General features: G+C 37.3%; 1 protein-coding gene across 1 annotated transcript in view; it reads right to left on the reverse strand.

Moving 5' to 3' along the window:
* Positions 1-3625: 3625 nt before the first annotated feature.
* KCNH8 (potassium voltage-gated channel subfamily H member 8) overlaps positions 3626-13725 on the reverse strand; it is a gene marked incomplete at both ends in the record, with an annotated part of 203538 nt that continues 193438 nt past the window's right edge. The window contains one exon of the mRNA XM_082015386.1: positions 3626-4336. Coding sequence (XP_081871512.1) covers positions 3626-4336 — 711 coding nt within the window. The remainder of the gene's footprint in view (positions 4337-13725) is intronic.

Consider the following 13725-nt stretch of genomic DNA (forward strand, 5'->3'; position numbering starts at 1 on the left):
CAGTAACCACTTAGTTCATTAGTGGCAGGCTAGGATTTTTCTTTATAGGTAAATGACTGGGAAATGAGAAAAGACATGGTTGCGTTTGGTAGTGTTAGGGGATAGAAAAGAGAATGGATGAGAAAAAAAAAACAGGAGGAAAATAAGTAAATGGGAAGAGAGAACAGTTACTGTACAGAATAAGAAACTAAAGGTGATTGAAAATGCCAAAAAGGAAGAAAATGTAGCAAATTTAGGAAGTAAATTGATGCAGAATTAGATGGGAAGAACAATCCTGAGACAAAAAAGAAACATATTTTTTGTTTTTGTAAAGCTTAGTGAAAAAGGAAATACAGTAAATTGTCTGAGCTGGCCTGCTGGGTGTTAGAGTGTGGGATGCTTGCACTGGTGTTCATAACGAGCACCTTTTGAGGGTACACTTGACTATTGCAGTGGCTGTTGCTTTAAACCCAGAAATCCTCTATGGCCACACTGTGCATAGAACTATTCTGCTTGTGGTAATTCTCTTTGGAAATTACTGTTCCATTCCAAAAATGGAATGTGCCTTCCTATTTGTCCCTGTGAGTTGCCATTTTACCTTCAAAACTGAAATTTGTTGTGTTGGTTGCCAGATATTTTCCAACAAAAGCTGCTTGGGATATTCTTTTCCTGAAGCTTTCATAATATAATGGTGTCAGGGAGTTTAAAATAGAGCCACTCTTCAAATCCAGATTTTATTTTGCTGACCTTCCCCTTTCCTTACCTGGTTTTGGCCTGGAATGAACTCTTGGCTTGTGCTAAGTCCCTTGAGCTTTTCCCTGGGAGGCAATACACTCCCCATTTTAGACTCACTGCAATCCAGGTAACAGTTACGTATGTTCTTTGAAACTAGCCAATACCAATGACATAGTGTTTGCCAACTTTGTGTAGGATATGTTTGACACTTGCAGAAACATGGAACTACTTAGGACAGGTATCCTGGTGCTATTTCTTCTCAGTTACTGCAAGTGCACTTTTTTATTCTAGAATTAAATCTACAGCAGTAAAACTATGGCTATTTATGCAAAGTGGCTTTCTGTTTCCTCTGACCTTTTTACACTTTCTATAAAACTAACACAAAAACTCCAGAACAAAACATCCAGTTTTAATTTCACGACATCAGCATTTATACCTGACTCCCCGCCCCCCCCCAATGCCAAAACTTTAAAGCATATACATAATGGTTCATGCATTGCCTATAAAATGAGGAAGGAAACACTCTTCCCAGTTTACATATATGTAATGGAAATTATTTAATAATGCTGGGAACTAAGCACGGTAGACAAATGCATTTATGCTGCCCCAGTCAATGGCTGGGATACGGTGGGCTTAGATTAGCCTGTGCATTTTATCAGTGCAATAGTTTGAGGGCAGGTCACCTTGCGTGACACGACGAGGGCTGCAGTGAAGAACCAGGATTTGCGGCCAGCTCTCTCGCACGTGTCCGTGCGTCCCAAGGAACCAGCGGCTGTGCCTTGCGGTGGGGACAGGAGCGGGGCATGGCTATGCAGCGTGCCGGCTGGCCGCGCAGCTGTGGCGGTGCCGTATTGGCACCAGGCTCGTGGCTGCTCTGCCCGGACCTCATCCCCGCCGCCCCACGTTATGCAGCTCCTGACTTCTGGCAAGTGGGGCTCTGCTAGCGTGTGCCTGCGCTGGGTGAGGGGCAGGGAACATCCCCCAGCCCTGTCCTCCTGCCCTGCGCTGCGGCGGGGTGGATGATGCCACGTTGCTAAAGACGAGCCAGGATTGTTTGCAGAAATACCATAGACCCGTATTTGCTACTCGCTTTCTAATTTCTGGGATATGCCTGCCTTAATCGGTATTTCTCTATTTATCCTTAAATTAGGTAAAAGCTGGAATAGAGGGGAAATAAGAAACTCTATATATAAACACTCATGGTGAAGCGTAGACACACTGACAAAATTCAGCCAGCTCAAAATGAGAGATGACACTCTACCCTTAATTTGTACCAGTGGGAAAAAGGATGTGAAAGGATGTAAGTCAGGCACAGGGTATCAGCTGGGATTTGTGTTCCTGCACAGATCCAAATGTTAACAATGAACTTAGCCTTTGAAGTTTTCAGAAAAAAAACTCTTGAGGAAGTTAAACATAAATCTGTGCTCTGTAAAATTTTTAATTTGATAACACTCATCAGTTTGCATTTATTATTGAATGTAATTTAATTTACTTCTCCATTTCAGAACATTTATTTTGGGTAGTAAACATGTTTTTTTAGAAAGCTTGCTAAAGTACATGCAAGTATGATCCATGCTGTACATCTTTAAATATATAAATCAAAATTCCAATGAAAGCAGTAGCTCTGGTTGCACTGTAGCAATATAAGTTCCTAATACATTAAGTATTGAAAAAAGTTCAAATTTTCTTTGGTCATTAAATCACATTATGGATTAAAAAAATCTGCAAACCTATAGTCCCTTTTCTTTTTGGCTAAAGGTTAAAGCTAGTTTTTATGTATGTAAGTAAGAATACTCAAATAAATAAATATTTTAACCTTTTTCGCCTTGTGTCTGATTAAGCCATTGTAATTTTCTACTTTAATATTCCTCAACTTACTCAACGGTTTTCATCCCTCTTAATTTTCTTGTCCAGATATAAAATCCCAAAACAGGGATGCATAGTAAAATGTTGACTTGGTCTTATCAATAATATTGCAATATTAAGACACAAACCAAGGATACTTAATGTTATCAGTATAACAATTCACGTTTTAAGTAGTAATAGCTGACTTGGTATGGAATAGAACATTCCACCTGTTTTATTTTTTTAAGTAAAATAATACCTTTATTTATTTGTATTCCACCAGCATGAATACATTCATTGCAAACTGCATGCACATAAAAGGGAATCCATTTGTAAACTACACAATATCTTAACAATAAATAGTACTAATATATCATGGTAGTGCATTTCCTGTTAAAACTGCAAGCCTTTACCAAAATGAAAACAGACTCTTATTCTCCTTATAAATATTTTAAATAATTTTAAGTACATGTTTCATACCAAGTATATAAAAATAGTATTTTTAGATAAATTAAGAGGTTTCATTTACATGACAAATAACGTGCAACAACTAACCACTCTCTACCGGCTCTATTTGGTTGATTGTCTAGATGACATGCAGCGATAATTGTCCCTTTGCCTTCACAGAACCGACAAACAGACCAGCAGGACCCATGATTACCTGAAGCGAACAGTGCCATAGATATTGTTTGGGATCAACAGTCAGATACCAAGGGAGAACCTTTCCTTCGATGAACAAAAGCCACCCATGTCAGTTCTTTTGTCCTAGACTTCCAGCTGCTCTGACCCTCAGGGTCTTTGGACTATCACAAAAGTCTGCCAAACAGACCAGTAAGTTATATCTGTATACAAAATGCTTTTCAACATGCTTCTAGAATCTAGAAATTTTTTTTGTATAGTATGAACTGGCAATACCTTTTCTTACTTTCTATAGATCTGAATTTTCATGTTTTTAAGTCTCCATGGTCACCAGAGAAAAGGTCAAATAAAGCAGTCATGCAGTACTCTCTAAATTTGAAACTGGTAGCTGAGGAACATGCTTTGAGTACCACTTCACTGTTTCTCATTATACGTCTATGGCTTGGTAGTCTTTATCTTTAACATCCCTTGTTCTTGTCACAATGTCTATCGGGGAATCTGGGGTCTCTGCAGAAACTACTCCAGCTGTTCCCTCCAGGTCCCATGACCCCGGCAGGTTCTCAAGGCTTAGCGAGCTGATTGCTCCTTGACTAAAGCTACCTTCCTCAGATCTGCTGGGGAGCACGAGGTGTAATGATGTCTCTGATGAAGAGCATACCGAAGAAGAAAGAGTTGCTGAAATAGACTGAAGAGGAGTCAAGGTAGTGTCTGAATAGGGAGAGGTGCATCTTAAAAATTGCAAATTGTCCTTCTGAATTACCTGATACTTGGAGGGGGAATTGTGAACACCCGGTGTATAATAAAGTTCACTGTCCATAGAATTTTGCAGGTTGGGTTCAGTTCTTTGGGGACTGCTTCCTACAGAGGACAAATCTGTATTCCAAATGTCACATAATGTGTTGCCACGGCAAAGTTGTGCTTTGGTACAAGTAAAGTTTCCAGCTTGCATGTGTGTGCAAGGTTGATGCGTAGTCCAAGCCATTCGAGACTGCAGACTTTCCAGGGTAGGACTTCGAGATATTCTGTGCACAGCACAGAACCCTGGAGGCTTCTGGGATGTTAGCAGGTTCTCCAGAAGGTGCATCACATTCTTCATATCCTTACTTAATTGTGATACTTCTTGAGTTAATGTTGTCACCTGTTGTGGTAGTGCAAAATACCGTGGTATTTATTTATGCAGTCAAGCCCCAAATACACACATACATACCTTTTTTTCCTTCTAATAATACCAGCTTTGATCTGTGGCACAGTATCTTTACTTTTAAGAAATATACTCTACTAACATATGTGTGGCAAACAGTGAATCCATCTACCCTACCACAGCTCCATGTTACACTTCTTATGCCATATTGAAATAATTAAAGCGCCTCAATAAAAACGTATGATGGAAACACCGTAGGCATAATTCACCTGATTTTAAATTATACTCTGTATATAAAGAATGACCTTGGGGTCAGAACTGAGATGACTTCCAGTGGCAATATGACATCAATAACTTCTTGATCAATCAATAAATATTTTAATGCATATACCTTTTTTATTAACCAATTTTATATTGCTGAATAATATAAAAATGAGCTCTTGTGAAGTTTTGTTCAGAAATACACATGTGAAATATACTGCTCTCTTCACAGTGAAATAAAATAAACCCATACCCAAAGTTATCAAATGCAAGTAGTAGTTACATGAAAATCTGGTGGACTACTGCTAAAAACAAAACAAAAAAAAAAGAAATTGGAAACTCTAAAACCACTTGCTGTCTCTAAACATTTAAGCAATATAAAAGCCTGTGAAACAGTTTGCTTCCATGTAGAGTTATGTTTATATTTGAAAGGCATTGCATATAACACTGAGAGAGATAGTAATCCATAGCACAGATTACTCTGCGTGTGCAAAAAGAAAAATCATATTTTCTATTAGATATTTTTTTTTTTAAGCTGAAACCACTGATAGCATCCAGTTAATTACATAAATGACATGAAGTTTTTAATCTCCCAAAAATTGCTGGTTTGGGTGGGTATCAGATTGACAGGTTCTGAATTTGTGTTTTAAGGTAAAGTGATTTGTGAACATTAATGGGGACATTTGTTAAGGCATTGTAAGGACATTTTGGGAATTTAAAAGCCTAACTCAAACATAAAAGCGACCCACTCGCCATTTCAGATGTTTGTCTTTCCTTTTTCCTCCTTAAGGAAAAGTTTGTAGGAAGTTAAAATCAGTCAATTATTTTTAATAAAGGGCAATGAGCCTACCAAAATGTAGAAGTGAGCTTTGTCTCCATGGTAGCTAATCAATCTATTTTAGGTTGAACCACTGTCATTACTGTTAAAATAGAGTTTCTCATACTGATGCTAGTGAGAATACTCTCTTGAAAAAAAGACATGACTGCACATTTATCTTCAGAAGGATAAACCACCTGTCAAAAAGAAAAATGGCTAATTCAGGGGGCCTTTCTTTGCCCTGAAGTAAGACACCACAGATTAGGTGCCCTACACAGATTAATTTTAATGTAATCAGAAATAGAAATACAATTTTCATTCTCCTGACAGGATAGTTCCAAAGAAATCTGCTGAAAACATTTCAGGCCAAATTTAACTGCGTTACTACAGGTACAATAATTATAAAGAAATGCCAAGTTAGAAGGGAAGTAGGAAGCTCAAATGCAGCTCTTATACATCTATTTGTTTCTCTCTGAGCTAAGAGTTCAAACCCATCATATTGTTTAATAGTTTTGTAATGATCATGCTACCCTGGAGGGAAAATGCTTAAAGAGAGGAGGCTTTTGAGTGGTACATTACGGGATCTCTCTCTGTCTTTTTCTCCACCTCTCATTCTTTCTGCCTTGTTACCTAATTAAGTCATGATAGATAGAAAATAAACATGAGATCTCCTCCTGCCAGCTGAGATTAAGCCTTGAATGCCTGGTAGCTCATGTGAACTTCAGTTAAGTGAGGGACTAAAATATGTTACGAAAGTGATTTGTGAACAGGCTTCCTGTGGGGTCAGAGCAGCCAGAGAAGGTTCTTGGTACCGCCAGACTGTAAGGAAACAGACTGTGAGATTTCTGGACAAACCAACCATGCAAGAACTTCTGTGCTCCATTGGGAACTGGGAGATGGCATTGCAAAACCTCTAGACGCTTCTTTGGGAAGAAATGGGGAAGAAGGTCAACCAAACCCATGGCTGCCTATATTCAGTGGTCATCAGTTCTTTTTAGGATCACCACTGGTGCCTGCTCCTAGCAGATAAGGCAACTTTTTCTTCTGTGCCTAATTTCCCAACTTACATCCATTTTACACGGCTTTCTGCAGTCATGCAGACAGGAATATTGATACTACCTTAGGACCCAAACTATGAATGCTGCATGAAAATATCTGCAACTTCAAAATATCTTGTTTTATTTGGTCAATGTTTTTCTCTTCCATTTCTGATTACTTAAAGGCTTTTTAAAGGTTTAATTATTCTTTCACATGCTCCTTTTGTCAATTCATTGAGACAATACAGCAAAAATCTGATCCCAGCATCAGTACTTGTGGCAGTCCTGATTTTCTGTTAATTGCAAGTTGCTCTAGTGCCCAGATACTATTTTTGATGTATCAGCTATCTCTGAGTGCTGTCTTCTCATAAGCTTGCTCTTGCACAGTCATAGGAACTGGCCTGATAAACGGGCCTTTGATGTATGCTTTAATAGTTTCCAGTAGTATGACAGTTTAAGATCCAAAGTTTTTATGCCAAACTTCATTAGAAATTGACCACCATTTAGTGAGATCTATTTGGACCAATACTGCTCAACCCATAGGCGAAGCAAATATGTAATTTTCTGGGCAATATAAAACCTTTCCTGGATTTTACAGACTGTTAATATTACTGGATTAAACCTCCAATATCTGTACTACTATTTATTACCATCTATCTCTATATTATTATGATTACATACTTACGTAGTATGCTATTACTGTTACTGTCAACACTGTACTGTTTATGCTATCCTTTTTACACCCTGCAGAGATTATTGAGCAGGTGCAAATAAGCAGGTGTGAGAGGGAACAATTTTATCAATAAAGTTAACAAGTCATAGTGCTCCAGAAAGTGCAAAAGAACAGAGATTACAAGCCAAAGAAATTTTAAGTCTATGACACAGAAATTGAAAGCCGTACAGTTGCCTCCTGAGTGAAAGGACTAATTCCCTGCATGCTGGTAAGGCTATTCTCTTTCCAGGAGTTCAGTGTTTATTGCTAGGCAATGCAGCTCGTTGTACAAATGGTTCCCGCTGCGCTAGGCAGATAGCTTTAAAACGAGCTGTGAGATCCCAAGTATACTTGAAATGCTGCCTTAACAGTTTCTAGGACTTGAAAAAGATACTGCAGTGTTTCCTGATATAGAAACTGGATTTTATACAGGTTTAGTTTGAATTAACAGGAGGTGCTTTTCAGGTTGGTCGAAAGCAATGTGCTGGTACCTTTTTAGTAGACTCTATTATAAAGAAAGAATATATTTCAAAAGAGATGTCAAAAAAACAGATTTTTTTTTTAAACATATGGACTTGAATAATAACATTTTCTGATGCCCTGACCAATATAAGTTTTAGTAGTTGTGTTTTGCATTTTCAAATTACTTTGACAGTTTCAGTAGAAAGAGTATTTTTCTTTACTACCAGTATTAAACTGTTGTGCAGTTTGAATACTTTGTTCCATGTAGTTAAGCAGGAATGGAGGTGATTGAATTCAAACTTTTCCATAAAAGTTATGAAAAGCTCTATATAATGTAAGATGATGGTGATTATTGCTTTGTTTAAACGGTATTGGCTAAACAGGTTTCTTTCTTGTTCCATAGTATATTCCAGCATTTAATTTTTTTTTTTTAATGTTAAATTTTCTACTAGAATGCCTATCGCTCATAACTGTTCCTGGATAAATCTGGAATAAGCGGTTTTTTTTTTTTTTTCTAATTAGAAGCCTAATACATAGCTGTTTTTTTCTCTCTGTGGTTTACTCCCTTTTGCAATTCAATTGCATCTTCCTACCATGACTCTGAACATCCAAAGAAGTAAATTTGCTTCTTGAGAAATGGAAGTTGTATTTTGGTAATGCAGGGAAGCTGCCTGGCTTGCACTGCACATGGCAGCTTCTCCATGCCCTTGCTTGGTGTTTCATTGCTTCTTCTATTCTGGTGCCTCATAAAGTCAACGAGTCTTTCACCCAGAATGAGTTGTCTCACATTGACTAGCTGCTGGTACTGTTCCCCAGTAAATGCATTCTTGAATGGATGAAATGAGAACTGAGCTGAGACAGACTTTTCACTGATCATCTATCAGCATCTCTGTGGTCATTGGTATTATGGTGACAGCCATTTCTGATTTAATGGTACTTTAGGAATAAAGTTAGTTGCATAAGAAAAGAAAAAAATCCAGCGCAGCTAATCTGAGTTCAGATTAAATATATAGGATTTGCACAACGATATGATGGTTCAGTTTCAGCAAAATAAATCCAGAAATCAGGAAAGTTGTGAAATTGGCTTTATCATGTAGGAGTAGAAGAAAATTTGCTGGTTTCTCTGCTGACTCACTAGCCAGCTCTTGGGTGGTTCCAGGGCAAACAGTCTGTCTGGGTAAATTAGGATACTAAGATCATTGCTATAAAACAAGTAAGGACAGAAAAGTATAAAGGACTAGATAATTTAAGTGTATTCAAGTCAACACAGCTCCCATGAAATCCAGTCGAGAAAAAGGGTTCCCAAACTGCAGTTCTAATAATAAATCATGGCTCTTTGCTGTTGCATGTGGATGCTGCCATCAGGTTGGCATAGAATCAGGTCAGTGTCAGCATGATGGCGGCAATAAGAAAGTCAGGTTTGGAAATTACCGCTTCAAGGAATTCAGAAAGTATCAGCGACTCTGACTAGCTACTGACTGAGAGCAAATGGAGCATCATGGAAATCCCAGGTGGCTGGGAGAAGAGAACCTGTTAATGTGTACTGTTGCAAGAAAGCCTCAGGTTGTATGTATCATATCGGGCAAAAATATTAAGCAAACAATTTCTATAAATGCCTGAAGGAATAGTTAAAAGAGAACAGGCAACATATATTCCTCAAGAATAAACCATGGCAAAGGTAATTCTCTAACTGAAAAGATGGTTTAACAGATACGAAGAAACTGTAGATGTAATATATATGTTGTCAGAAGACTACTCAGCTCTTACTGTCTGCATGACATTCTTCTAAACCAACTGAGAAAATATGACTGAGATGTGATCACCACGAGCTGGATTCATACATGATTGGAATGATTTATGGTCAATGGTTTTGCTGTCATCCTGGGAGGACATTTCAAGCCATTCTTTTCAGCAGCCTATCCTGATCGGTTTTTATTTAATGTTTATTTTTAATGGCTAAATGGAATTCATGTTCACTTTTAAATATCAGTAATAAGAAATTCAACAAAGATAAATGTTAAACATTACACCTGAAAAGAAAATGTCAGAGACATGAATGTAAATATAGTATTCTGCCTATGCAGAATATTATAGAAAAATATCCGTGGAGTTTTGCTGAATCACACTTTGCAGGCGTTAATCATGCTCCCGACATATATCAACAGCATTTGTTTTTACTGGACACAGGAGGGGGGTTCTCTTCACTGGGAATTACTTAGGCTGGTGCAGCTTGAGATCATGTCAATGACTTAAAAGATCTGACCAAAGACAATCCAAAAGAAAGTGTTACCAATGAAGAGTTTTAGAAAATGTAACAGGCAAAGAAAGACAGAATGAATTTGGTTTGTTGAGATCTGCTGGAACAGTATGTTTCTAGTGTAAATTGGTTTTGGAAGGAGAACAGCCATCAGCTTTTTCTTATATCTTATAGGCATAAGAGAAAAAGCAGTGAACTTGCATACCAAGAGAGACTTACATTTAGAAGTTGGGAAAATAGATCTTTTCAGTACAAGTAGGCTTTGAAATGCCTGTTAGAGAGTTAACTGGATAACTGTTGTCATCTGTCATGGCAGTAATATTTTTTTATTCAAATGTGAACTCAGCTTTTGGTGCCCAGCTGATTTTTACACTGCATGGTTTCCTCTCTTGATTAATTTCTTTGTCTTAGGTGCCTTTCCACCACGAAAAAGTGCAAGAGAGACACCACAAAGTATAGGACCTATGCCCTGTATGTGCTGTATGTCCTACTTAAAAAATGAAATTAACCTAATTTTTAGACCATCGGCCATTTTTGTTACCTTCATCTGCCAAAAATGATGCTGAAAGTTATTAAGCTAACATTAAAAGAAAGAAAAAATTAGCTGGAAAGACTACGTTCATCAAAGGCCAAGAGGAAAGAGGGAGACAAAACAACAACAAGATAAGATTTCTTTGGAGATATGAATGTAAATGCTAAAAGGAAAAAATATTTTTTACAAATCACTGTAGATAAAAAATGTGTTCATTTGGTGTTTATGGTTTAGAAAGCTTTTATTTTTTAACACAAATAATACTAGGTTTTATGTCTTGGCTTTTATGCTAAATTTACATAGTTAAAATCCAAAATGGATAGATTCCTAATAATTATTTTTAATCATCAATAAATGTCATTAGTTCACACTTTTCCATTTTTTCTTGATTGAAAAATGTTTTCAAAAGCAGATTATTGGGATAGCCTTGCTGCAAAATAATTCCTCTCATGTGATAATATAAACATGTTACAAATAACATATTTTCAATTATTGTAGATCAGGGGAGTTCTTTATGTGAGTTCTCAAACTGCAAATTGAACTTCAACAGTACATCCCCTCTGTAAAATTGAAGGCCTGATTAACTTTGCTTTATCAAATTTTCTTTGTTGGCATTGATTATAAAATGACTGTTTCCATTGTGTGCATACATTTTTAGTATTAAGGAATATGTTTTGCTTAACAGAAAAGCATGCTTTTTTTTCCTGTCCTGAGAGGAGAATGAGATTGATTTTTGGCAGCTGGATGTGAAATATGCTTTAAAATAATCTATTTATAACATTTCTTTAGGTGTTTTGGCAAATAAGCATATTTATTTAGGATTGTTCCTTTTGTTAGATGAAAGCGAAATATCCCTGTGAATGCATTTTCTCTGTTCTGAATAAGTGCCAAATGCTTAGAATATTTTAAGCACTTGCATCTACAAAACCTAAAATTAAAAATAGCTGAATTTCCACTAAGTGCTCCAACATGCAGCTAAATAGAAGGCAATTTTCTAGTACAAAACCTGACCCTGTTCATATTTCCTCATGTTTGTTTTTCAGTTGAGAAATGCGAGTACTCTGTTCATTTTACTGTTGTAGTACTGTAACTGTGGGGTCTACAGGTGTGGTAAAGTACGACATCAGCCCCCAAATTGTGAAGCTGAAGGAGGCTGTACTGGAGCTGGGTTGCATATGGGAAAAAGAGGGGACGTGACAAAGAAATCTGAATTTGTCTGCATGCACTGCACAAGATGTCCTGTATATCCAAGCATGAAATCAGGTACCTGTGTATTTGAATGGAGAATATATACATATACACTCTGCAAATTATGGGATGAAAATAATGACTAAGATTTGGGTATTTCCTTAGTTTTAACTGCTCTATGTTTTAAATAATTCAGATTTGGCTTTTGCATGTTGAATCAAAATAGAATATTTCCATGCTCTTTTCATACATTTATCTGGTCAGTCTTTGCAGACACATGCATTGGAAAGACCAGGTTGGATGTATAAATCTCTGCAATGAAAGATGCATATTTGTAAGGGAGAAGACCTGTTCCTAAATTCTTGCTCTGCCTAATCTGGAGCAGGTCTTTGAATCAAGATTTCCCCAGCTCAGAAAATGTGCCATGCTATTGGATATTCAGTCACTTAATCTTGAAACTATTGCTTAAATAATTGCATTTTAACAGGAACGAAAACCCCAACCTTAACCGTCTTTCTTGCCGCATACTGAACTGTGATGAAAGTCATGACTTTTTTATTCAGCGGTTACTTGGACTAAGTGGAATGGGCAAATAGGGTAGGAGATTAAGTAGTCCTATTCCACTGCCCCTTGCAATACCAAATGAGAGGGAAATGCCCTTCATCAACTCGGATCTCATTCAGGCTCAAAATGTGAAGTGAGGTTAGGTGAGGAAATGAAGAAACTGGGTAACCAGCTGAGCAGCCAAACTATGGAGCTGTACAGTAGGAATTTGGGGTATGTTGGTTTCTCTGACTTTGTGTAATAAAGTGACAGTGCTTGCTTTGGAGCCTAGCCCTCCTTAGGGGATGTTTGTGCATCCATTAGTCCTAAAGTTAATACGTAACAAACTCTGAGAAGTGAAATCAAGGCTCTGTCGTCTGTTAGTCCCATTCTTCAGTAAATGAACTTTCCTTTGGATTAGGTAGTGAATGTCATAAGCCTAAAATACTGCCAAGAGCTCCACTGGCTATCTAAGCTGGGTATAGCTTGTTTTGTAGATTTATCTCTGATGTAACTTTTTTTTGCTTTGCTTTCTAACAACAGACTGTATTGAATGTCTGAATGGGAAGATGCACGTCTTTGTTCCCGCAACGAACATTTGAAATGTTTTTAGGCGAACTAGTGAACTGTTGCAATACAACTGCCTTTCATGAAAGCAGTTATTTTTGCATTTGTTGATTGACTTGTGATCTCCACTGGAAAATGTATTAATGATAGTGTTTGCTGCTGTTGGCTACTTGTGGCCTGTTTTCTCATATTTTCTGGAGGAGGCTGTGTGTCTTGGATAGAGAATTTTGTTTCTAACTCCCACAGTATTTCAACTACTGGTATTAGTCTTCTGCAGCATCAGTCATAATCTTCCATCATTGAGTGATGGAATGATTAAAGCACCAAGTGTACAAGTGTTGTTCAATACTTAACGTAACAACAAAACCCCAAGGAACAGCTAGTGTATTCCAGCAAGGATAGTCATAGGCTCATTTGGGTGAGTATCAAGTCAGTACTCTCAGCTCAGAAACTCCAGATGGGGCATGTTTGAATACACGTAGAATATGAAATTAAGCAGCCTTATAGTCATACGGTTTTCTCAATGTAAGTTTTGATCCATGGGAGGACTTGGAGGATACTCATCTGTCTCTGGGATTCAAGCTCAGAATGTTACCTATGAAATCTAAATCTACACCAGTTTAGAATTGTTCCTCTTTTTTTTTTTTTTTTTTTTTTTTTATGTCCCATGCATTGTCACATTGAATTGAGAATTCTCATATATATAAATGTTTCTATGGTTAAGAGTTTTGCTTGGTCAGCATGCAGAACACTGTTTTCTTTGCTATGGGACCTCTTAGAAAACAAAATATGAGCTTGGAAAGTAGAGAATACTCCTTCCAAGTATTGCAAGGCACCACCAACAATCTTAAACATCTTAAACATGTCTACACCAGTGTAGATGTACTCTATGTAACGTACTCTATACAGCATGGAGTAAATTTATCTTAGAGATACGGCAAAGTTGAATATAAATGTTCCCTTAGGTTCCTAGATTGTCTGGTGTGTTTTTCAGAGTGTAAAGTTTTCTA

Source organism: Phaethon aethereus (assembly GCF_964289735.1).
Source record: "Phaethon aethereus genome assembly, chromosome: 2".
Lineage (NCBI taxonomy): Eukaryota > Metazoa > Chordata > Aves > Phaethontiformes > Phaethontidae > Phaethon > Phaethon aethereus.